At 44.4% G+C, this 27,072-nt stretch overlaps 1 protein-coding gene across 1 annotated transcript in view; it reads left to right on the top strand.

The window, feature by feature from the left end:
- The first annotated feature begins 4,183 nt into the window (after nt 1-4,183).
- The window catches only part of EGFLAM (EGF like, fibronectin type III and laminin G domains), a 171,033-nt gene continuing 148,144 nt past the window's right edge, over nt 4,184-27,072 (top strand). Inside the window, exon 1 of the mRNA XM_027092654.1 lies at nt 4,184-4,496. Within this exon, the coding sequence (XP_026948455.1) occupies nt 4,400-4,496 (97 nt within the window). The 5' untranslated portion in view covers nt 4,184-4,399. The remainder of the gene's footprint in view (nt 4,497-27,072) is intronic.

Raw genomic sequence — 27,072 nt, 5'->3', positions numbered from 1 at the left:
TGGAGAGTGTTTACACTTTTTGCTGATCTATTGTTATTTGTGTATTCTAATTAAAAGTGAATGGGAGGTTTGAACTCTCCTCATTCTTCTTCTTCAAAAATATATACATCTAGGGGCTTCCCTGGTGGCGCAGTGGTTGAGAGTCTGCCTACCGATGCAGGGGACACGGGTTCATGCCCCGGTCCGGGAAGATCCCACATGCCGCGGAGCGGCTGGGCCCAAAAAAAAAAAAAAAAAAAATATATATATATATATATATATATATATATATACACATCTAGAGATGAAGCATGAGGAGGGATTACTGGGGGTGCTGGTCATGCTCTAGTTCTTGGTATGGATGGTAGTTATACATGTGTGGTCACTTTGATATAACTCATCAATTGGCACAGTTCTTATTTGTATACTTTTCTTCATATGTTGTATGTCTATTAAAATATGTAATATGTATGTGTATAATATATAGTTCTAGGTTGATAAGATACTGTGTTTGTGAGAGTTTGTGGAAATAGTCATGCTTGTGTATTGCTCGTGGGAGTGTAAATTGTATAATGCCCTTGGGAGGAAATTTGGCCAAACTGTCATAATGAAAAGGTGCTTACCCTTTGGCTGAGCGATGGCTAGCCTAGAGATGTACCCTACAGTCTATTATAACATGTGCAAACTGTTACACATTCAAGATCATTCACTTGTCTATAATAATGAAACTGGAAACAACAGAAAGAAGAACAAACAGATTGTTGTACATCCTACTATAAAATATTATTCAGCAGTTAGTAAAAGGGAGGCAGATCTGTTACTGCTGATTTGGAAGCATCTTCGGGTTAAAAACTGTGTACAAGATGCTCCTGTTTGTGTTACGTATGTGTATATATATCTGCTTGTATGTTCATAGACTATCTCTAGAAGGATACACAAGAAACTGATAATAGTCGTTGCTTCTGAGACAGGAAGGGGTAAAAGGAAACTTATTTTTCACTATACACTCTGCTTGATGCACGTTTCAAATTTTATAGTACATGTAACCTATTCAAAAAATTAAAATCCAAAGCTGCTTCTTTGCAGCTGACTTTTCTTCATTCTCATTTACGGACTTCCTAAACATTCTAGAATTGGTAAGTTTGTCTTTACTTTCTTCCAACAGCCTCCAAAACCATTCCATGGAGCAAAGATCATACTTTTCTTCCACGATATTGAGCAAAGCAGGCAGGTCACTCTTCTGCTGGTGACCTTATTAACTGAATTTAGACCTCAAGTGAATTTGAACAGATTTTTGTTTTTTTTTTTAATGAAACATTCAAAGCCTCTTTACCCTCTTTAGTTCCTCTCCTCCCAGAAGGCAGGAAGAGAGTGAAAGACAAGTGTTCCATTTGTCTTTAATCAGATTTACAAGTGCCGTAAACTGGCTGTCAAACTAGAAGAAGAGAAAACCTTGGGGGATGTGGTTTGACTAGCAAAGGAAGGGAATAAGTCGGGTCTAACATGTGCCCTAGATTTGTAACAAGTAGAGCTCAAGAAGTAAGGTTTTATCTCGATAGCCTGAGAATCCAGAGCGTTTGGAAGCCCTCAAAAGTAAAATATAACAATATAATCAAAGGTAATCCTTGCAAAGAAGAAACAAAGGGGCCTCTGAAGGAGCCAAGCCAGCTTCCAACTTGCCCATGGCCGTCTGCAGAAGATGGAAGGGAGGCCCGGGGCCGGGGATGAGGAGGTGGTATGGGTGCTTGCTGAGGATATCAGCAAGAAGGCTGAAACTCAAGCTTGCAAAATTCGCCATGGACAGTTTGTACAGGTCTCTGAAAAGGCACATTCAGAGCAAAAATGGCTTGGGTTAGACGTTGCTGTTTTATTAGATAATAAAGAGAAAGCAAACCCTGAAACTTAGCGATGATTTTGTCCGGCCCCTTCATTTTGCCAAGATGCACTGTAGGCAGAGCCTACTATTAAACCCCCAGATCTCACGATTCTTCGTCCACTGCTGTGTCTGCTCTCCACCTGTCTTCTTAAAAGTCTGGACTCTGGAACCAGACCACCTGGACAGAGCTCTGGCTCTCAGGAGCTGCATGCTTTGGGGCAGGTTACCTAATTTTACATGCTTCCGTTTCCTCATCTGTCAAATGGGGATAATGCTGATAACAGTAAGTACCTGGTATGGTTGTTAGTGGGATTATAAAGCCCTTCAAAGAGGGTCGGGTACATGGGAGGTGTTGTGTCAATTCTAGCCATAATATTAATGGTTAGTATTACTTCCAATTTCTACAGCAGGGAGAATCATTTTTAAGTGGGAAAGACCACAACACCAACATGGGAGGTGTCTTCATGGTAATAGTTAACTTGGTTCCGGGTGCCACCTGAGGTCTGATATAAGAAATCCCTTTCTCGTAAAAAGAGCTATCCAACTTCTGGGCTGGCGGTAAGGTAGATGCCCTTTGTCACAAGTGGAGTTCAAGCCAAGGATGTAGAAGGCAGATTCCTGTGTAGAATGGAGGCGGGGCCTAGATGACCTCTAGGGGCTCTGATCTTAAGGGTCTAGGATTCTGCTACCTTTGAGGCTAGTAGCCTTGGGGACAGTCACATGGCCCGTCTCCTGGACATGGGTTTGTTATCAACTTGGAAGTGAAGAGCACAGTTTGTAAGACTTTTCTCCTCCAGCTCCGTGTAAAAGGACAAGCTCTGGTGTGACACCTAAGACTTCCAAAGACTCATGACTTTGAACTTCTTTATGGAGAGCTGCACACCCGAGGATGCCAACACAGAAGGGAACATATTCTTAGATCCGGCTCAGTACAAACCCTCTAGCCAGGGGGGATACTTCATTCCTAAAAGAGGAGTAGAAATGTTTGGGGGGTGGGGGGGAGGGAGATACATTGGTCAACATTGTTCCCTCCGGGTCCCCAAACCCAGGTTAACAATGAAGGGCCAGGACGCCAGGAGCCTCTGCCACGCTGCCAGGTGGGGCCGGGCCAGCACGAAGTCCCGCGGGCCAGCGACCTCGGCTCCCTCTGCGGGGTACTTCCTAGGGCCTTTGACGTTTCCCCAGGAACTGGCAAGGGTTGCGTTTCCCTCAAGGTTTATTCCCTCTTGGTTTATTTATTGTATCTGCCTTCTCGTCTCGCTGGCTTGAAGATCAGCACGCAGGTGTGCAACGGGACTTAAGTCCCCGGGTCTCCTCTACCAGCGCCACCTGGAAACCCGGCAACAGGCGCATTTTACTGAGTTCTCTGGCAGCAAATCCGGAGAGGAAGGGGTCTTTTTCGGGCCAGCTAGCCGATCTGGGAACCCTGGTCCCAGGATCAGTGGCCAGGACTCCCCGTCGGCCTCCAGCCCCAGCCCGGCCGGCGCGCGCCCCCTCCCAGCCGGGTCTTCTCGGTCTGCCAGGGGGCTCGAGCTCGCTTCCTTTCCCCCCCTGCAAAGCCAGGCTTAACCCAGAGCTTCATCTCCTCCTCTGGAGGGTCTCAAGTTGCCTTCCTCTGCCCGGAGGGCACCACACTTCCCCGTGCCGGGCCCTAATCTCCACCCGGCCTTTCCAACAGAGTGGCAGGCTTCAGCTCTCCATCTGCGCGCCTTAAATCCCATTTATCTTCTTAGCGCCTGTGTCCTGGCCGGCCCCGCCCCCTCTTCCTCCTACGCCCCCTCCCCCTCCCCCCCCCCCCCCCCCCGCAAATCACAGACCCTCTCCTCCTCCCTCTGCTATCCCCCTTACTCCTAGTGCGGTGGACCGGCTAGAGCAAGCTTTGGAGGTGTTGGGTAAAGTACCCGAGGAAGGTGGAAGCGACCTAGAGGGGCGCGGCCGGAGGAGAGTATACCAGGGGAGGGGGAGGCGCCGCAAGATATCAGGCTCAGGACCAAGGCAGAGGGTCCTGGACTCGCAGTCACCTAAATCCTGCCCTGCGTCTCTAGCGGTTGAAGTCGGCCCCTCCTAGCGCCCCAATCTAGGTCACCAGCCGGGAAGGGCTGAGCTGGGGGTCGCTAGAGGGGTGATGCGCGGGCTCTCTGCCCTAGAGGTGGGCGAAGAGTAAATTGTCTCAGGGCCTGCCCCTCTCACTTCCACTAGATTGTAATTCCATCCCTGGGTCGGTCGAGCCTCCCTCCCTCTCTCCCGCGGCCAGCCAGTCCCTCCCCGTCGGCTTCCCCTCGCCGCCCCCATCCCCGCCCTCCCCCCCGCCCCGCCCGAAAAGCCCTGCTGCTCGAAGCCCGCTTCACTCCCGCACGCGGACCTCCCGGCTGCTGTCCTGCCTCCGTGGACTCCTCCGTGGTTCCTGGTCCAGCTCCCTCAGCCCTTCGCCTCCTCACCTCGGTCAGGGGATCCGCGGGGGCCGCGTCTCCCGACGTATCTCAGGAGACGCCCTTTTCCTGTGCGCCCAGGACTTGGTGAAACTTCTCAGGCGCCCGCGGTGAAATGGATTTAACCCAAGGCGTCTTGCTCCGGCTCTTGCTCCTGGCTTCCAGCCTCGGACCCGGCGCTGTGCCGCTCAGAGCAGCTCACAGAAAACCAGGTAATGCGCTCGGTGCTCCCGGGAGCATCACGTCCGGAGCGCCCAGGTCCCCGTCTCTAGCGAGGACCCAAAGCGGGCAACGCACCGCCTCTCTCACCCCTGACCAGCGGCACTTAACTGGGTTCTTCTCTGCCCAGAGCCGAGAAAAGACGCCAGCCTCGCCCTCCCCCTCCCAGGACAGGCGGTTCCAGGGATATTTGTTTGTTAAAAGAATGATCTATTTTCCAGACACAGTAGAGGTGGAGGGCTCTGTATTTGACCGCAGAGAGCTGAGAGTTGGGGCAGCGATCACGCTGTCTCAATTACAAGGATTGCAACTGTGCAAGAAAAGTCAAACAGCTCCTCCTGTGTCTCTAAACAGCTTATTGAATTCATATTGTTCAGAGCCCAGCGATTTCCTGTTAAGTGTCTGAAGATTTGCCTGGTGTACCCTATGCCCATCTCCAGTCCTTCCAACGCACTATGTAGGGATGTGGCCTCTGCTGTTAGGATCCTCTTCCACTCTGGGGTCGTTTTCTCAGAAAGGAGCACCCAACGGGTTAATTTTTACCGTGATTTGAGCTCCTGTCTTTGCTCTGCGATTTAAACAAAGATGTACAGCGTTGTGGGCTATTACAGTGAACTGCTGAGAACTCGAAACACACTAACTGCGTTTCCTCTAGTTACACAGGTAGAAAGTCTTACTGTGTTTTTGCCTCCTTTGGTTTGGCCTGTGTGGTGAGATTATTCAAAGTAGAACATTCTAAGCAAGAAAGTTCTAAACATTGTTTCTCGGATAATGATTTTTAATTCCTCTTTGCTGAGACTATATTTAGAATTCTGAAAAATCTGTTTTTTCTTAGTTTACTTTGCAAGCGGGGTTGTCTTATGGTAGTAATTACATCGTATGAACAATGGAAAACAATATAACTATTTGAATGCAGTCTGCAAAACTTTGCAGAAAGCACAGTTTGTCTTCACAAATAATGTTGCCCTTAGAAAGAGACAAACAGGGGAAATTTATCAGAGGGCAAAGAAAATCATCCTGGCAGGTTCCCATATGGCTGCTTAAATATTTTCGCTGCTCCAGGATCTCTCCACTTGGAAATATGACTTGTTGCCTTTCTGCTCTGGAAGATGCCTTCACTCTTCAAGCTGTATCTATTATCACCTGCGCCTTGCTACCTGCCTTGAAATTTATAATTGTTATTATCATCTGAAGCACACTTAAATTGTGAGCTATTTTAGTCCCACTGATCATTCACTTAGGAGAAAATAGCAGCAGTCCCAGGTGATATTATATTAAATTGTTTCTTTCCTACATGCACGCAGACACACATCTTCAAGGATTTCAATGAAGGGCTTCTTTCTAACTTTCCTCCTTAAGATACCCACACGTGATCATCTGCATTCTGTGGGTTTATTTACATAAAACCATCCCGTCACAATTTTTGAACAATGCATTGTTATACCTGTATTTCTTAAGCGTGAGCAGTGTATGTAGTGTTCTCTTAAGGATAGATTTCAATTCGTTTAAGCAGAATTTTTTTAAAAAGTATTTCACAAAAGCCTGCTGTGTAAAAACTGCTCGTGTGGTTCACCGTATTTCCTTTCTTATTTTCTGTAGTTCCTCTCCTACAGATACTTCCTACCTGGTTCATCCAGGGTTTCATTCTGTTATTCATGCCATGAATATGCCATGTTGGTCTCTTTGGTTTTATTTGAAGCATGGATAGGGTTTTGATAGTGGAAACTCTACATTTTAAATACTTTAGCACATTAAATATATCAAATTTGAGGTAAAAGGAGTGTTTGGACTAGGTTCAGCCTAGGAGAGTTTTTCATTACTTTATAATTTTATCCAGACACTGGCTCTCAGGTTGGAAGGCTGCTCAGATGAAAATGACAGCTACTTCATAAACTTTGGGGGCAAATATCCTCCTGGGCTCATTTACAACCCTTGGAAAGATTAGTTTTTGATCCGGAGAATTGGTCCAGATTAAAGACTGAATGCGCCCCACTTGGCTCTGATGTGAACGGCCGCCAGCTGATTTATAATCTTCCCCAGACACCAGCAGATCTTGCTAGTATCCATACAGGAGTTTCTTTGTACCTTGTTTCCTCAATAGAAATTGATCTGTGTGCAGTACTTTGAAGGTGGCATGGCTACCCCTAAGGTGTACTGCAACAGTCCTGTTTTATTTGGATGACCCTGTCTTTCTCCTCACCCTCCCTGAATCTCCCTTTGACAAGTTCGGCTTTGTTGGAGAAGTCTTGGATTCAAAATCCACCTGAAAATTTCCCATCCCCATCTACTTCTGGTGAGAAAAAACCAAGCAGCAGCATCAATTATGAGTCTCATTTGGGTCCAACATAGACAACTTTTCCCTCCACCAAGATAGCTACTCCTCTGTCACTGAGTGTTAATTAAGAAACCTCTGCATTTGCTGAGACTCACGAGAAAGAACAGTTCGCAAGTTAAGTCCAATCAAATAATAATGAGCATTAATTAATTGCTTTCTACACTGTCCTAAGAACTTGACACGTACTGATTTATTTAATCAACCCAACAGGTCTGCGAGATGGGTATTATTATTACCCCTGTTTAACTGAAGAGGAAATTGTGGCTTAGAGAAATTAAATATCTCACCCAGGGTCACCCAACTAGTAAGAGCCTGGATGGGAATGCAGGCTCTGATACCCAGGAGCAGAAAGGAGTCCTTAGCTGCCCGGTTAGGAGAGGTGTGCAACCCCTCAGGGAGGGCGTCTTCCCCCTGGATGAATGGGGGGGCTCCCAAATTCGAATCACAGACCTGGCAGGAAGTGAAACACCCTATTGTACAGCTGGGCTGAGCATGACCAAGGGACTTGCCCAAGTTAATATCAGAAGCTCCTCTGGACTAGTACCCAGACCCCCTTGAGTGGTTTCCAGTTCTTCCCTTACCCAGAGTCTCACCAGGACACGCAGGGAGGACTGTTGTGCCTCTGATGTAGGGCAGGGGGGAGGGAAAAGGAAATCCAGACACATCTGCTGGGACCAGCATGTGTCAAGCCACGTGTGTTCCCACAGGCAGATTGCTAACTTAACGGTGTTAGCTTAACTCTCTGGCACAGAGAGAGGGGCTGGAGGGCTGCCTGAGGGCCCTGCCTTTCCTCTGCCTTTCCGGCTGCCTGAGGTCCCAGGGTCAGTGGGACAAGGTCAGGTCAGGGTTCAGAATTCAAGGTTTTCCCCTGGAGGACTGGAGATCCGCAGTCATTTTGCGGAGGGAGATGCAGGTCTGTAATCTTTTCCTTTCCACTTTTCCCTCAGTGTTTCTCTCTCTGAAAAAGTGGATTAAAACAAAGATCCAGGGAAACTCAGAAAGAAAAAAAAAACAAAAGACTGGAGGGGCAGAGCAGAGTTAGCGCAAGGGCAATGTGCCTTGTCGGTTGCTGGTGGGGAATACGTGCGCCTCTAGGTGGTTTCTGCTGCTACTAGTGTGAGGCTGAATGGCTAAAGGGTCAAGCAAAGGTCAGGGCTCATCCTCTTCTACTTCCCCCACCCACCCAGGATAACCTGAAATTCACAAGAGATTGCTTATGTCCTCACTCAAAGCTCTCACCCAAGTCCCTTTCCCAAAGCATGTAATCTGGGGGGGCTCAGCTCTTCCGGATGTCACTCCTCCTTTTCCAACCAACCCTACTCCTCCACAAGGCTCATCCAGATTGTCTTGCTTCTTGATGAAAACTGGAGCGACAAACACCCTAAGAGGGATTATATATATTTCTCCCCAGCACCTAACTACTAGTGTCCAATGCAGTTCTGGCACCATAGCAGAAATATTTCCCTCTGATCCTTCCTTCCATCAGCCCTTCTACCCTCCCGTTTGTTTCCACATCATACCTCATCCCTATAAAGAAGCCCCTGCCTCTCTTTCTCTTTCTCTTTCCTTTGATCCTCTATGAGGTAAAGGGACACAGAGAGGTCATGGTCAGGAGTAAATGTGTGTAACACGAGGCAGTACTTTTTTCTCAGAATTCTTTCTCATGGGAGAGTGACTTGACCAGAAAGGAATTGAGTGGTGTTTTGCTTTTTGGTTTTGTTTTTGTTTTTGCTTTTTGTTGCTTCCCTGAGCCCAGGGCTTTAATAACCTTAGAATTCTTTGGGGACTAGCTGTCCATCTGTTCACGGGTTACTGTAGCTCAAAAGTGGTCCAGTGAACCAGAGCTAGATTTCTGGAAAACAGGGACTCAGGTGTCTGAGGTGGAGGTGGGATCTCAACTCCTGCAGTGTTATCCTCGGGAGCTCCTGTCTTCTACCTGACCCACTAGGCAAGCGGGACTGTATTTCTCCCAGCAGACTACATGAGTGACGTGATATCTTGATTGCAACAGAGAATCTTTTGAGCTGGTCAAGACCCTTGCCACTTGTTTTGGTCACAGCAAGTTGCAGGTATTAGAAGTGCACCTGCTATTTCAGGGATAAAAAAGGGAAAGGGTGAGGAGATGCTGCAGAGACTAAATAGCAGTTTGTAGGAGAAATCCCCCCAAACCCATCTTTGATTGCATTGGTTGTGAACCGTCGTTCTGAAGAAGGACCCCAAAGTGTGCTTCAGCCTCCTGAAATGAGCTGGAAGACATTTGCTTCCTTGAAGAGTCCCGATCTCATGGGATGGGGGTCTGGGCCTGGGGGCGGAGAGAGACTCAGGTGAAAATCAAATCAAATTTCTGCCAGCAGAGGGCGCAGTTTCCAGAGCTGGCACAGAGCGGATCTCAGACTTCTGACCCAGGCGAGTCACCGCTGAACTTCTATGTGGATAAGAATTCTTGGAGTGCATCCCAGACATCTGCTTTTTTAAACAAGAACCTCAGGTCACTTGGTGCATGTGGTTCACAGTCCACACTTAGGGACGTGACGGAGGAGAACTTGGGCTCCTCGCATAGCCTCCCTGCCTCCACCCCAGGTACTCTCCGGTACCCCGACAGCCTCCACTTCGACAGCAAGCATCTGTATTACAGCCAAAACAACCCCAGTGTTTAGATTCTCTGCCGGGTTTCCGAAGGTTGGATTCGGGACTTGAGGTCCTCTGAAGGCCCATGACGGACATCTCTTCTGGGCAGGGCGTCCTTCTACTCACCCTATTTCCCAGTAACCCCGTCATTGAGAGATGGCTGCACACGGCGGGACACCCGTCAGTAGCATCAACAAAGAAGCCAGGCTGTATATGACCAGCCCCTGCCCCTCATTTCCCCCAGGCCCATTCCACCCCCGCTCCCACGCAGCTCCTTCTTTCAGGCAGACTTCTCCTGGCCGAGCCGGAAGGCTTGGGTGAAAGCACAGACTCTGCTATTCGACAACTTTGGGTTCAAGTTCTGACACTTCTATTTTATTATTATTATTAGTTCCTTGGTGACATAGGGCTAGTTATATTAGCTCTGTAAACCTGGGTTTCCTTGTCTGTAAAAATAGGATAAGGAAAGAACCTACCATTTAAGGATTAAATGAGGTAATACATATACCAAGGCATTAAAAAAGGATTAGAAGCCTGAAGCTTGAAGGCAATATTTATGAAGTTGGGATTGTTTAATCTGGAAGGGGGTGTGGGTGGAAGAAGAATGTGTGTATTTCCAGGCATCAGAATAATTAACATAGACACTTATGAGTTCATGTACTTTTTTTTTTTTTTTTTTTTTTTGCGGTACGCAGGCCTCTCATTTGTGGCCTCTCCCGTTGCGGAGCACAGGCTCCGGATGCGCTGGCTCAGTGGCCATGGCTCACGGGCCCAGCCGCTCCGCGGCATGTGGGATCTTCCCGGACCGGGGCACGAACCCGTGTCCCCCGCATCTGCCAGGCGGACTCTCAACAACTGCACCACCGGGGAAGCCCGAGTTCATGTACTTTTATCCTTTCTTGTACATGTTAATGTATGATTGATAGCATAATTCTAATTTTACTGAGTTGTACAAATTTTTAGATTAACTGACAAATCAGAAAGACTCTTTGGTCAACCGCATGCCTTGATTTGGGGTTTGGAAATGTGGCTGTGAGGTTTGTGGTCTTGCTGGAGTAGATTCTTTTGAGAAACAGTATCCCCAAGGGTGGTGGACAATTTTTTCTGGTAATTGTCATGTGGAGGTTTTGTTCCTGAAAGAGAATCATCCAGGCTGACATGTGACTGGGAGTCTGTGAAAGTCTCCATGAAGCTAGAGAGCTAAGAAAGGGTCCGGGTCTGCTCATTAATCATCAGTTTGGAGTAAGTTATGAGCCACTACCAGTGACATAGAAAGATAGAGACTGGGCTCCATTGGCTCTTCCTTTTCTTATTAATGATTCGTGCACTTCCAGAGCTGTAAAAAAAAACCCTGCTTACCCCAGATAACCCCACCAGCTTATTTTAAGAATCAAAGGAAATAAAGCAGACTAGTGCTTTGAAAGAACTGAAGTGTTACACAAAGATGGGATGTTACTAACTAATAATACTCACACTAATTATTATTACTTTAACCAACCAGACCCACCAAGGACACACTTTCTGAAGCTTTGATCTCTTTTCCAGTCTCTTCTTCCCCATCCCCGTAAAGACACTTGAAGATTCTTTCTCTGTCTGACTCTGCAAATCCTGAGCAATTTAAATCTTAACGCTTGTGTTTGCTGACAGGGCACCCAAATTCCCGAATCAGATTTAATGCAGTGTTAATGCTATTTATTTCTCTTGAGGCAACAAGTTGATATTAGCCAGTTAATGGTTTACATTGTGCAAAAGGAATTGTATCAGCAGGCACTTTTCTGTAGCATCTGGGCAGTTGGAAACATAATACTTAAATACAACCTCAGTTTAAAGCCTTCCTTGGACAGATGGCTAATTTTATTGATCTAATCTTACACTTAGGAATAGGTTCCATGATCCTTTGCTGGTAATTCTTAGAGTGAGCAGAGACGTAAATAAACTGGATGAGGGCTGTGAATTAGACGCTTGTTTGCTTGTAATTTATTTTTTAAATACTTCAGTATAAACAGTCATGGTGTGAATTACTTTAATCTCTACCCTAAGGGTGCTTAATTAACATTTGAAGTAATCCAGGATAGAAGGTACCTTCTGGCATAAGAGTTTACATCTTTTTTTAATGTCTTGGTGGCTGTGTCATACCAGTGGTTAAATATTTTGAATTCATCTCTGTGCTGCCAGGAGGCTACACTCCAGGGCTGGTTAGTTACCACTTGAAGAACTTTACTATAATGTCTACTCTCAAAGGTGGCTGGGCAGATATTTCAAGTGATGCTATCAAAAATCCAGCCTAGAGGGTTTGTTAATTAGCACAAACAAATTATGTTAGAAATAATGTTTTCATTGGTGAAATATGTGATTGGCTAGAAAGATTGTACATGCCCCTCTATTTTTGCATGGACAGAGAGTAACAATTCAGGAAGCCCAAGAGTCAAGCTGCTTTGGCGTCGGGCCAGAGCTCCATTCAATCCTGTGTCTTCCTCACTTAACAGTAGATTCCTTTGCCTCATCGGTCTGGATGATTTGTCGACCCTGCCGTTAGAACCCTGATGCATCTGCCTCAGCAAGGTGCTTGCAGCTGTAACAAACAACTCTAAATCTCAGTGGCTTGACATAAGGTTTATTTTTCATTTACTCCAAGTCCAAAGTGATCGTTTCTTGTTGGGCAGCTCTCCTGGGCTGCCCTTCTCCCAAGGGTGACTTGAAAATCCTGAGTCACTCTGTCTTTAATACCTTCATCTTGTAATGCCACCATCTTTATTTTTTATTTTAATTAAAAAAATTTTTAATTTTTTTATTTTTGGCTGCATTGGGTCTTTATTGCTGCACGCAGGCTTTCTCTAGTTGCAGTGAGTGGGGGCTATTCTTCATTGCGGTGCACGGGCTTCTCATTGCAGTGGCTTCTCTTGTCGTGGAGCACGGTTTCTAGGCACGCGGGCTTCAGTAGTTGCAGCATGTGGACTCAGTAGTTGCGGCACGCAGGCTCTGGGGCATGCAGGCTCAGTGGTTGTGGTGCACAGGCTTAGTTGCATGGGCTTAGATCTTCCCAGACCAGGGATCAAACCCATGTTCCCTGAATTGGCAGACTGATTCTTAACCACTGAGCCACCAGGAAAGTTCCCCCCATCTTTAAAATGGGCCTCCAAGGTCTCATGGAAGGTAAAAAGAAAGAAGGCTTGTGTGGGAGATGTTTATGTGTCGGGCCAGAACGCGGTCACAGGGCCTCAACCTAACTGCAAGGAGGTCGGGAAATGTAGTTCAGCTGTGTACACAGCAAGACAAGGACCAGACATGGCGGATTGTCTCTCATGCAGCGCTTTGGAGTTCCTAAAAGAACAAACAGGGATGTTACAAGAGTAAGTTATTTGAGAATTTTTGCAACTTCCTGCCCATCCATTTTTCCTCTATGTGGCAGAATTTGGCCTAGAATTTGCTTTCATTGTAGTGTGCAACGTGGCTGAAAAGCAGATAGTTACCGCCTATCTTAACTTGTTGGAGGCTACCGTGATTTAATAAAAGATCCTAAAAACCAGGCAGCCAAATTGACTTACATCAGCTTGCAGTAGGGTCCAAAAATAGGTATATGTTTACGTGACTACATGCTGTTTGTTGCTACATATTTCCTACATTTTACAAAAAGTAAAATAAATCCCTTTTAAAAGATAAAATAACTACTCAGTGGGTTAGAGTGAATTTCGAAGGAACGTCAACTAGAAGTTCAGTTTTTACCAGTTTTCTAGAAGTTCCTTCTATTTGTATTCCATAACAAAAAGGAGTATTCGTGGTAGAATAATTTATTCAGTGAGAGATGCATCGTACAATATAAAAATCATTTTTTAGTCACCACAGCCTGCTTTGATGGGGATGAAGATGATCCCCCCAAAATAAATTGATATGTTTTGTTGAACCACTGCACTTTTCAAAGCACTTTTAGAGAAATGATCTCGTTTGATCTTGTAACCCTTGCCCCACTGGGAAGTCAAGAGCTGATGACTTAGCAAAGAGGAAACAGGCACAGCCAGGACATGAACCCAGGTTGTCAACCCGTAACCCCTGACGCTTCCCATCAATCCAGAGATTTTCTTGCAGCTGATGGATAAGAGCATGATCACTGTGATGGCCCTGAGTCTAGCTCTGCAGCCAGGAGGGACCTTGCCAACAAGACTCACCCGCGTTTTACTTGCAGAGGCTCCATGCCTGTCACAGGACACTCTGTAGAATGAACTGGTACTGCTTTCGGTCATATTCCTGACTGGTTGGTGTGTGTTTTGCAGAATACGTGATGACTGAGGGGCTGTTTGCAAATGAGAAGCAGCTGTAGTGGCTGGAGGATCGCTCCAGAATCCTCCCAGTGTTTCCTATAGAAGATCCTTTTGGGGTCTCAGGGGCACCCAGGATACTCAGCCTGGCTTTGTGGTTCCTCCCAGCGTCCCATTCCTCCACTATTTAGCCATCTTCTTTAGTGGAAATAATATTTGCTACACCTTCAATGGGAGTATTTCAAGGTTTATCATTCAAGTCTCAAGGCTTTGTGGTAGTTTCTTCAGCATCTTTCTGATGTTCTAGGAGTTCCTAATGGCTGTAGTTAAACAAGTAAATCATTAGGTTGGAAGAAGAGGCCTTCCTTCGATCGCTATTTTAGAGTAATTGATGGGCTTTGGCCACAACCTACACACCTAACACACATCCCTGAAGCTTGGAGGAGTTGTAACAAGAATCCAATCAAACAGACATGGGTTGGAATCCTAGTTTTAAAATTGATGGTTGCCTGATCCCAGACGGAGTATTTAATCTCTTTATACCTTAGATTTCTACCTACCACAAGGGTTTTATCTGATGAATCAGTGAAATAATATGATGACTGGAAATGCAGCTAGGAAAGTACTTAAACATTTGGTACATAACGGGCACTCCCAAGTTAGTCCATATTAACTAGGTTCTTTTTGATTTATAGAGTTTATGTAGTGGAGATGGTAGTTTTCCCATATTTGATATAACCACAGATATTGACAACATTGACACAAATGTATAATTGAGCTTAGGCTCCCATGAGAATGGAATTGAAAGGAATTTCATTTCCTTAATCTCATATTACAGATTCTTCAAGTTTATATCATCAAATGATGACTTTTGGTGTCTAGATCAGTCATAAAGTTCATTTTATTGATAAAAGATCTGGAACCAGCATATAGTTTAATAAAAATAGCTCACATCCTTTTTGGCCTTTGTATAAAACCAAGAAGAAAGATCCTGTATCAAGATTCTATATAGCTACTATAGTAGCGATAGATTTTCATGTATCAGCTCTATGGTTCTGCACCCCAAAAGAGGTTATTTGCAGTTGGAATATAAAGAAAATTTTCCTTAGCTACCTTCTTTACTGTGGTATTAGCTAACAAGTATAAAAGATGCTATTGCTATGATATCTGCTCTCTCCCCATTTTGAGTCAGCCATACTCTCTGCTAGAATACTCTTTCTAAAATGCAGTTCTAATCCCGTCCCTCTTGGGTTTAATATTCCTTTCTGGCTCTCTACTGCCTTCTGAATTCTAAAGCTGAGCATCCCAGGTCTATTGGAGTATGGCCTCCACTTCCTTTTCCTGTCTTCTCACTGAATACATAATCTGTATTCCAACCAAGCTCGATTATTTGCTCTTCCACAGTCCTCCTCTTTGCCTCCCAGTGGTGGACCTGTCCAGTTGATCCATCCCCTTGGAACATCCTTCCCTCATCTCTGCCCAAGGAAATGCAGTGACCCTTCCAAGCGTGGCTCAGTGCCGTTCTGTGAGGTCTTCACGTACCCTCCCAGCCAGAAGCCCTTACGCTTTTCTTCCATTTTGTCTTGTATTATGTTTTTGATGTACTGACCCATGCCTTGTCTTAGATTTGTAACTTGTGAAGGAAAGCCCTATGATGTCTTCACCTGTATGTCCCCTCCAGTGCCTGCTGGAGTGTCTTGCATTCAGCTTGTCTTTCCCAGACAGCTATGCAGTGGAAAACGATGGCCTCGTTTGGGGCAAATACTTTTTAACGTGGTGTGATTAATTTGATCGTGTTCCCAGCTCCCAAATTCACTTCCTTCCTCCCTCATGATACAGAAAAGGTGTCATTTCTGTGTGCCAACATTTCTTCTCAACCTGAGAAGACATTTGAAAACCCATACTGCAGTGTGATTTAGAGAAGGAAATGGCCCAGGAGTCAGTCTGCAGCAGTATATAATTTAAATCCTACCTCCATGCTGCCAGGGGCTATTGGAATTGTGGGTTTTTAAGGAGCGTCTGATCAAGTCTACACTGTGAAATATGTCATTTTCAATACCCAGAGAAGAGGTAGAGTTTGAAGTAACATGTGGGGCTGCCTTAGACCTGCTTTTTATCATGTTTTGGAAGGTTAAGAAGCAAAGGCAATAATGCTGTTTACTCATACATCAAAAGATAGCGGGGGAGGACGAGTTAAAACAGTCCAGTGTTCAGTTCCCCTCCTTCTTCCAGTTGTCTTTGAAAGCAAAGGAACATGAGATATGTGTGGGAATGGCATTGGCGGTATGATAGAAAACGTCAGGTTGCAGGGGAAGGGATAAAGCCAGTCCATCTCTCATAACGAGATCTGACTGTGAGGTTGGGAGGAAAACAGTACTCAACAGTCTTCTTCAGTTTTATTGTGCTGACCCTGGCTTACTTACGAAGATCAATTCTTTAATCCCTGGAAAGTAAAGCAGCCAAAAGATAGAGTGTTTGCAAAGGTTCTTCTGGTCTTTGTTTTGTAAGGACTGTCATACCTGATAAAACGTATGCTCCTGGGAGGCCCAATTGAAAGCAACCAATTGATTGACCCATTCACCAATTAATTTCTTGATATATACATACACATACATATATATACGTATGAAAAATAAACTGCATTGTAGTAGAATTAAAAATGAACAAAGTAAATGATACGATGCTGAAGCATTTAAGGGGAAGTAGTATCTGAAATTTACTTTGAAATACATCAAAAATCAGATTCACTGATGGAGACAGGGATAGATTGTTGACATATGTGTGATAAAAGAAGTATAGTAAAATGTTTACGGTAGCATCCATGTGGTGATTATACACATGTTCATTCTAAAACTCTTTCACTTTTCTGTAGTGTTTGATTATTTTCATAATAAAGTGATGGAAAAGATGAACTAAGTATTAAGGAAACAAGTGAAATGACTACAAAGTTTTTCCCACACAGAGTGAGGGTCCAACATGCTCTGCTCTGCACCCAGATAACGATGGGTTTTCTACTTTCGTCCTGCTCTTCCCTCCACATTTCCTCTCTGCTCTTCTCTGCCCTGCTCCTTGCTGCCCGGGGCTGGCCTTACTGCATCACTCAGGCTGCTTTGCCCTTTGGCTTTTTTGGGTTCAGCTAACGAGAGGCACCGGAAGGAGATCAGAGGAGAGCAGCAGAGAGACCCTGGTGTACGTCTTGCCTGATTCCACCCTGCTTTGGTACTGCTTTCCTGGCAGCAGTTGTATTTCTTTAAAACTGCATCTCCTGGCTGTCCTTGGCTTCCAACTCTGGCTGGCGCCAGGAGCAGTATTTTCTCCTCTTGTACTTTCTGCCCTGGGTACCGGCAGCATTTCACTGCTGCTGGTCTCTGGGTGCATCCACAGCCCTAGTTTTTTCTCAGAGCTGTTCATACCTCTGTAAGATATCTTTTAATTACAATCTTTTTAGATTAAGTAAATTCTTCTTCCTGCTGGGACCCTAATTGCTACCTTTGGTACCACTGCTTTGTGATAATATGCTCTGTTTCTACTATTTTCCTCCTTAGGTGTAACCATGAGGTTTTGATTTGTGTTTAGCTTGCCTTCAGAACTCTCTGAGGATCAGGTCCGATTTAGCTTAAGGATGCCTGCTGTAAATTCATGAAGTAACTGCAAGAGCAATAGAAACCTTGATCTTTTGAGAATGAGCTTGTCCTCTGGGCCCCAAATCTGCTGGCTTCTTGGCTAAGAGCACATTGAGATTGACCTATTCATTGCTGTGTGGTATTGAGAAATGATTGCAGTGATGTCCAGGGTTCCTAATAGAAATTCTAGGAACTCAGAGGTTTCTGGAACACATATGAAATGAATGGAAGATAATTCTTCATCTCTTGAGAAAGCCCCCTGAACCCAAATTAACCTCTTACAACTCCAGGGAATTTGACCTAAAGGGGAAGACCACGGCGAGCTTGGACTTTCTCCCACTTCTGTTAGGTTTGTTGCTAGTTTTTATGATGATGATATTTTTTTCAACTCTGTTCTGATTTCTTGGCTATAAATATCTTGTACCTGATATTCTACAGATCAATGCTTATTATTCAAACTTTAAAGAATTAATTAGGCAACACCTATTGTCTTCCTTTGGATTTCCCAGGAACAGACCATAGGATAAAGATTTGAATTAAAATAAGTTATATGAAAGGTGAAACAAAACAAAACAGAACAAAAAAAAAAGAGTGGGAAAGTGAGACAGGGAGTCCACTGAAAAGGCAGTCAATGAAGGTTTTCTCATCAAGTGGGTTAACACTGTGATGATTAGAGCTTATACTCATGGGAGAAACTCTAGAAAATGGTAGAGAACACATAGCACAGAGTTTTCCTACCTGAGGGGTGAGAGAGCTGGGGTATTTACATCAATTCCATCTGTCACCAGGGGAGGGCTGCTTCGGGGATGGGTGTTCATTTCCTGACACTTCTGGCCTTGCCAGGCTTATGGGTAGAGCAGTTTTCTATGTCTTCTGAGAAAATTCTTAGGCCAAAAGGTGCAAAGATTGGTAGCTAGAAGTGGGTTGGCCAGCTCTGAAGTGGTGAAGCCTGAGGGATTATGGTGGGTACTAACAGTTCTTCTACACCCATAATTGACGAATTATATTTGGAAACTCAAGACTGAATGTCATTTACCATTTTGATGGACAACCTTGCTCCCTCCCCTGCCCCCACAAGGAGTTTATATATTATGAGAAGAAGGGGAAAGATGTTTGGATATTCCAAGGAATTCGAGTTCTTAGTCTCAACCTATATCAAGATTTTCAGGGGAAAAAATTTATATTGCAGTACAAAATGGACTTCTGATTAAACCAGCACTCCAGTTGGAGATATTCAGGAAGGGTGACTGTTTGGGTTTTAGATTCAAGAACTACCGTCACCACCAACCACCCTCTACCCCCCCCAGTTAAAAGCTTTATTCATTTGTGCTAATTGAGAAGGCCAGCAGAAATTGGAGTCTTCATTGCTTACGGTTATGCTCTGTTATTTAGAACTTGAGTTTAGGTTGTTGATTGTTACAGTGGGGAAGAACCCACATTTACATTTAAAGGCATGCCTTGTGCCTTCACAAAGCAGTAGTGACAGCTAACATTTATATAGTACTTGCTATGTGCCAAGCACTGGTAACAGCACAGTCTCCTAAGGCTGGCATCATAGAATCCAAAAATTTTAGCAGTAGAAGGGACCTTAGGGGTAGCTGTCTAAACCTATATGGCTTAGTGAAGGTAAGTCACTTGCCTGGGGTCATGCATCTTGTTAGTAGCAATATCAGCACCAAGACCCAAGCCTTCTGACCCCTGACCTAGTGCTCTGTCTACTAGACCCACCACCCCTATGACCATGGGGTAGGTAAAGACTCATGTTCTATTTTCATTGACTATCTCTTTCTTTTTGAACTTGGTCTTGCTTGTATGTTTAGAGGTAATGAACTCTTAGCCCAGGCTCCTGTGACAATGCCATGCCTGGAGAAACAAATGATCTATGAAAAGGCAGCCCAAGCTACCTTCTCAGCTCAGCTCCTTGTTTGCTCCAAAATACAGGGTCTGTGAGAAGCACCATCTTCTAAGCCACAGAGACCCACAGGTAGACAGACAGTGGTATTAGGGCAGAGAAAAGAGTACATTTATATAGGATCAAAATTCCCATCTGAAATTATTTCCACAGCATGATTTTAAGTGAATCCTTCTAAGAGGCACCGTTGAAGGGGAAATTGAGGGGAAATTTGTGTCATAAGACAGTGTCAGTGGCTTAGTTAATCACTTGGCTTGCTTCTCATTGTTGGGGATAACCTTGAGGAATTAATCCACTATGGCAAAGTTCCAGGACATTTTTTAAAAACACAATTAGAGTCATTCTTTGTCAAGACTGACTTGTACAGAGTTGATCCTTTAGGGCTGAGGTTAGCAAACTTTTTCTGAAAAGGGCCAGATAATGAATATGTTATTTATTTCATTTGTATTTATTGGGTCTGTATTGCAACTACTCAGCTCTGCCATTGTAAAGCAAAAATAGCCAAGGGCAATATGTAAATAAATTTACATATGTTTCAATAAGGCTGTTTCAATACAACTTTATTTACAAAACAGGCAGAGGGCCACATTTTGCCAGAACCCTCGTCAGCCAAAGCCTTCAGGTGGTGCACGTCACCAGGACTGCTGCTTTCTTTTGTTTGCTGCCTCTGTGGTGTCTGTATTCATTATTAACATTATTGATAACCTTTTTTTTCCTGATGAAAGTTTCTTGTGTCCTGGCAAATAGCTTGATTCAATTCCCAAACACAACAAAGATGGGGGTGTTACAGCAAGTCCAGGGGAGTTAGCCTTAGACAGATGTGAGGTCATCCCTCAAGCTCTCCATTTGATATAGGTAATGGGCCATATATGACTATGTCCAAAATACACACACATAGAAAGCATTGTAGACTTGAGCCATATCTTAGAACCCCCATTCTGCTCATATTTTAAAGTAATGACAATAACTCTGTCTTAAAGGAAAAGTAAGGGAGTTCCCTGGCGGTCCAGCGGTTAAGACTCCTCGCTTCCACCGCAAGGGGTACTGGTTCGATCCCTGGTCAGGGAACTAAGATTCCCACATGCCTCGAAGTTGTTATCAAGAGTAACTATTCTCAGGGCTTCCCTGGTGGCGCAGTGGTTGGGAGTCCGCCTGCCGGTGCAGGGGGCGCGGGTTTGTGCCCTGGTCCGGGAGGGTCCCGCGTGCCGAGGAGCGGCTGGGCCCGTGGGCCGTGGCCGCTGGGCCTGCGCGTCTGGAGCCTGTGCTCCGCGGCGGGAGAGGCCACAACGGTGGGAGGCCCAAGTACCTCAAAAAAAAAAAAAAAAAAGAGTAACTATTCTCATATAATTATGGTAGAAACTCTCCTATCCGCTCCAATTTGGATTGGTCAGTTAATTGGAAGAGTCAGTTAAGGGGACAATTTAAATATAGATACATTTTATTTTCAGTTGAGAGATAGTAGTGGGAGATTTATTTGACAATGCTTGGATGTAAGGATAATGCTGCTGCTGCTGCTTCTTTTTTTTTTTTTTAACATGGGCCCACTGATTGGAGTTCTTAGTCATGCAGCAATAGGGCATTATCTGAGTATAGCAAGCTTCCAGATTTTTCAGTCTTTTAGAGTAGCTGCAGTTGTTGCTTAGAAAACACCTTTATTGAGTTATCCCAAAGCAGTCAACCTAGTTTTTACAGAAACAATTTTTTCTTGTTATATTTGTATTTCATCCATTTACAGAATGGAAGGCCATGTAATTAAAATAACAACCAGGAACAATGCAACTGACCCTTGGTAAGCATACCACTCAGCTGTGGGGTGAGTGGATGCCCAAGGGCCTGCCAGCGCAAGCCTTCCAGGGCACTGGGGCCATCAGTATCAAGGACACTTGAGAGGAATCTAGGATGTTGGTTAATACAGGAAGTAAGTAGGACTTGCTTTTGTTCACAGTACTTTAAAAAGTTGTTTCATTTGGGTTTGTTAAGACAAGTTTCCTGCTCACTTGTTCAAACTCGTATTTTGCACAGGCAATTTCTTTGCAGTAGGCTGTACACAAGCTTCTGCCAAACCCTGATGAAATTGTCAACTAACTTGGCTTTGGTGGAGTTCAAATCAATGAAATGCTTTTCAGTGAGTTGAGTACCCTTCATCTGTGAAGCTGTGTCTTCTCTAATGACACATGTATGTAAAAAAAAAAAATACAGTCATTAGTAAACTATTTCAGAATTAAAAAACCTTAAAGACTCATACAGCTTTACTACATGCCAAGTATTATTACAAGTACTTAGAAATAATATACTTTTATTCCTCTTAACATCCCTTAGATGTAGATCTTATCTCATGACCATCTTGCAGATGAAGAAACAGGCAGAAATTTGAGTGACAGAGCTGGGCTTTCTTCTTAGTCATTTCTTTCTGCCTCTCCAGAGCTGAAGGTGCCTGCAGAGGATGGGTTGGAAACTTGACCCAAATGAGAACTCTGACAGCCAGATCTTTTGCATCTTATAGTTCTCTCCAATAAGCACAAATGATGGGGTTGTCAGCCAAGTGTATCATGAGGTATCAGCCCAGGGGTGGGGTGTAAGGTAAGCACAACTTCCCAAATCTCCAATTCCGCAAGGAAGACACATTTGACTTGGTGGCCAAGTCAAGAGGAGGTCCTGCCAGGTCATGAGAAGCCCTGAGTAGGAGCTGACAAAGCCTCTTTAATCCTCGGCCAAAGACCCTGAAACTCCAGCATACTTAGCTTTTATGGATATAAAATTGCTGTTTGAAAGCTAGATCACTGGACTGAATATCTGAGTGCAGGGTACTGTGTCACCAGCACCATCTTGCTATGCGTGACCCAAATTTATAAAATCGTGAGCAGGCATCACTCCTGAACTGTAACTTGGCACCTATGAAATGATGACCAACATATGAACATGCTCAGACAGTCAGGCCTGATGTAAATAGACCAAGAAGGGGTTGAACACAGCAGGCCTGGCCAGAGCCTACCACAGAGATCAGGCAAATTAAGGACTCCACCAATATATTAAGTGGTTTTCATTGCCGTCAGACAAGAAGTATCTATGAAGGCAACGATAGAAATATAGGAGACTGACAGATTATGATGAGAGTTCTTATGTGTATGGTGTTCAGAGTTGGCAAAACTCTTGTCTATATCATTAGCATTGCTACTGGTGATAGATTTTGGAGTCAGATAGAGCTGTTTTACAATCCTGCCTCTTAGACTTGTGACTTTAGGTCAAGATCCTTAATTTTTCTGAAGGTCAGTTTTTGTTTCATGTGTGAAATGTGAATAAATCCTTTACCTTTCGGAGTTTCATGAGTTAAAGCCTATAATGCCTGTGAAGTGCCTAGCACAGAGCCTAGTTTGTAGTAGGTTTAATGATCTCCTTTATACATCTCTTTACACAGAAAGAGTCACAGGAGTGGCAGGACCTGACCCTATGTCTTCTGATTCTTAGGTCAGTCATCCTTGTCCTTAATCACATGTTCTCTAGAAGCAGGCACATTTCTGTTTAATGAACTGTAAGGCAAAGGATCAATCCAGTCAGAATGGGCACCCAACTGATAGAAGAAAATGAATCAGTGCTCTGAGTTGAGACACAGAAGTGAGTATCATTCATCCGCTGAGTGGGGCGGGGGGAGCAATGACAAATGAACGTGCTTTTGCCAATCACTTACTCATGATTACATATTCATTTATTTATTCAGCAATTGTTTATTTAGCAAGGACCATATGCCAGGTATTGTGCTAACTGCTGGGAATAAAGTGAATAAGAAATATAGTCATTTCTCTAAAACTCATTAACGCTCTGCGGAATTCCAAAGGTATAATGATTCCTGTTGGAAATAGAAATAACTTAGTCTGTAATTTAACTATATTAGATTTAAATCATCTGATTAAAGATTACAGAACTAATTATAAAGCTGAAAGATACATTATGAACTTCTTTTTCAGTATAATTTCTTAATATATACCATTATTAATTTATTTTTACATAAATGGAAATTCAGTGCACACGTTAGATGGTCTAGAGATTTAAAAAGAAACTGTTAAAGATAAAAGGTCTTAAATATATGGTAAGGCTGTTTTATTGTATTACTCAATTTTCTTGACATTTTCTAGGACTTTTAGTATAATTAGTAAAATAGCTGTAACTTCTGAGGTTACGAAAGAAAGACAGTCATTTTGAAAATTGGAAAATGAAAAAAACATATTGCTGGGAAAGAAAGGCCCTCCACTTTAATATTATTTATTTTCATCTTCTGGTCAAATAGAAAGCCCTTATTTTGCAATTGAACTTTAACTAGGAAAACTAAATAATTTCATAAAATTTTATCAAAGAGTCTGATTGAGGAGTCCATATTTAAGGTTGAGAGTGGAGTTTTCAATTCCTGAGACTTTGGTCCACAAGTTGAGAAAATATAGGGCTCCTATCAGTTCTTGGAGAGAAGTGGTAGTTTTTGATTACAGAATAAAGCTTAGGGCAACCTAAATGCTAATTTTTCATGTGGTAAAACATTCTCAACTATAAGAAGGAAAAAGATGACAAGCATTTGCTTTATTTTCCTTACAAGTTACATAATTCAGTTGTCTAGACAATATTACATTAACCATATTGTTGAGTAACCCCTCCTCTGGTTGTGTAGACCAGATGTGTGTTATTTCTTCAATACTGGGGCAGTTTTAAGGGGTAGGAAGAGTACTGGGTTATAAGCCAAGAGCCCTGAGTACAAGCCATCCCATCATTATGTCCTATAATTGGGTCCATGATCACCACACATTATTATGAGGGAAATACTAGGGAAACCCTTTGTTGCTTACCCGTTATTAACCCCCAATTCCTGCCTTCTGTGGAGAGGGGGCATAGGAAGTCTTCTTTTGACAGTACTGTATAAAGTAGAACGTCTTTAAACTCATGTCTTATACCAAACCAGCCTCTCCAAGATCCACCCTTCCTCTAGACTTGCCTTTTTCTTTTAAGATACCATCTTCCAGTTTTCCAAGCTTGAATCCCAGGAGTCATCTTTAAGTCCTTTTCTCTTCTCCCCTACTTGCTGATTTGTCTTCCTTGGAAATTGCCCTTTTATTTCCCTCCCTCCACATTCCAGTTTCTAGATCTTAGTTCAAACTCTTCTTACTAGAGGCTTACCATAGACTCCTAACTAACCTGCCTTCTGTCGTTCTGCCTCCTTGCCATCTATATTAGTCAGGGTGAGCTAGGTTATGCTACAGTGACAAACAGTTAGAAAATCTCAGTGGCTTAAAACAAAATTTACCTGTGGTTTATGTTACCTGGTTATCATAGATTCTAGGGGTTGACTTCCATTGCCTCTTTACTCAATGACCCAAGCTCCACTCTTTAGAATTTCATCAGTTTTCCAAGGAGAAGGGGGTGTTGGATGATCTTACTCTGACAATTAAATGTTCTGTCCCAGAAGTGACACACTAACTTCCGCTCACAGCCATTGGCCAGAACTAGTCACATGGCGGACATGTGGAGTCCACTCACGTGCTTGCAACAAGTGGAGAAATGGATATTGAGGCGCACTAGGGGGCTGCACTGTTCCATCCTACAGTGAAGGCCAGAATCCTCCACTAAAGACCAAGTCCTCCAATGAAGGCCATTGGAGTTTCTGCAAAGCACCCCTTTACCTAAAACCTTTCAGCCGTTCCCACTCTATCAGATGACCTAGAATTCATGGATCTCTAACGTGTATTGAACAACCAATAGTTCTCAAGCCTTTGCTATGTCAAGTACCCTGCTACATTCTTTAATCCATTATCTTATCTATCTCTTACAACAAATATTCAAAGTAGGCTTTATTATCCCCATATGACAGATGAAGAAACTGAGACTTAAAGAATGTCCTAGTCTGGGTTTCTCCGAAATCCGACCACGTGGCGAGGACTTGGACACCAGAAAGCCCAGTGAGGGAGGGGGCTTGTGATAACAGCAAGAGAGGAGTGTCAATAATGGGACAATGAGTGGGTTACCACAGGGGGCAGCTGCAGACCCTCTGAGAGACTGCAGAACAGGGCTCTACACCGTGGGCCAAGGAACTCCTATACGTCATTGCTTGAGGGCTGCTCTTGAGATGTGAACTCCCCAGCACCTTTGCCCTACCCTACCCGCAGGCCAAGCACATGCTGTCAGCCTTCTGCAGACGCAAGCAGGTTGCCAGTTTTCTGGAACAGTGTTGATTCCCTGAGGGGATATGGGCATTGGCAGCTTCTGCTACAGAGAGGTGAATCTACTTGCCCAAGGAATACAGTGAATAAGATTTAAATCCAAATACTCTTGTCCCCCACAAGACCTGTCCACACGGACCTGTCTGTCCACGGTGTCCGCACGGACCTCTCACTATTTACTCACACTGGAGGTGGATCCGGGCTCTAGCCAAAAATGTATCACTGACCACTCTCCAAGCACTCTTGTCCTTTTTCTTTCTATCCCTGGGTTCATACCATTTCTTTTTTTTTTTTAATAAATTTATTTTACGTATTTTTATTTTTGGCTGCGTTGGGTCTTTGTTGCTGCATGCGGGCTTTCTCAAGTTGCGGCGAGTGGCTACTACTCTTCGTTGCAGTGCACGGGCTTCTCATTGCGGTGGCTTCTCTTGTTGCGGAGCACGGGCTCTAGGCGCACCGGCTTCAGAAGTCGTGGCTCGTGGGTTCTAGAGCGCAGGCTCAGTAGTTGTGGCGCACGGGCTTAGTTGCTCCACGGCATGTGGGATCTTCCCGGACCAGGGCTCGAACCTGTGTCCCCTGCATTGGCAGGCAGATTCTTAACAACTGCACTGCTAGGGAAATCTCATACCATTTCTTCTGCTGGGAATTCTCTCTGTTCCGTGCCTCCTATTTAAATTAAGTTCTATCCATATTCTCTGCTCAGCTCAAACGGTGCCTTCTCCGTGAAGCCTTATTTGATCATCAGAGATCCTGCTCTCCCCTCTCAGCCCTACTGTGGTCAGTTTCACTCTTCTAGCACTTCCCCTGTCCTTTCTTGCATGGCAGAGATGCCTGGACAGGTCTCTCTCTGGATTAGACTGTAGGCTCCTTGAGGGCATGAATCCTATTTTATTCAGTTGCTTCGAACACTTGGTGGAATAAGGTAGATAAATAGAACTGTACATGTGTGCACGTCCACATGCACATTCATTTCACATTCAGTCCAGGTTGGCTGAATTTGCCAAACGTCACACTGAAGTCTGGATTCCGGGAGGAGGTGGTTTTCTGCTTTTCTGCTTAATGCGCCACCATCAGCTTCTCTACTCACCTGACTTCCAGCCCCTGTGTTGCCACTTGCCGTGTCCGCTCCGGAGAGGGACAGGCGAACGAGCTGACCGATGAGGACACAGTGGCCTCCAGCAGTTTGTACACGTCATGTATGGGGGATGCGTACTTGTCATTATTCCCGTTTGAAATGGCAGCGGAATGAAGATGCTTTGCCTAGTTCAGGTGACATGACCAGGAGAGTGTAATTAACCTTCAGGGGACACACCATATCACCATAAACTATATGCCAAGAGTTTCTAGTGGTTGGGAGGCCACAAAAACCTTCAGCTTTGCGTGTTCAGAACTTGGTTTACCTGCAGTCTTGGTGGTGCGGTGAAGAAGGGAATTCCAGGCTCTCCCTGGCTTCCAAAGAGACACTCTCCTGTTGCTGAAGATCACCTTTCAGATTTCCATTGCCCACCGGAGCTCCATGACAAGAAATAACAGCAGAATAGATGGCCTGGCCTCCACGGTGTTGCTTTTCCCGTGAGCTTTTCTCATATGGCAATCCCAACCCCTCCTTGGGAATACTGCT

This window comes from Aethalodelphis obliquidens, unplaced genomic scaffold (genome assembly GCF_003676395.1).
Source record: "Aethalodelphis obliquidens isolate GAN/ISIS:26980383/991018 unplaced genomic scaffold, ASM367639v1 scaffold80, whole genome shotgun sequence".
Lineage (NCBI taxonomy): Eukaryota > Metazoa > Chordata > Mammalia > Artiodactyla > Delphinidae > Aethalodelphis > Aethalodelphis obliquidens.
Note: the sequence above shows the minus strand (reverse complement) of the source record. Positions and strands in the feature narration are given on the sequence as shown.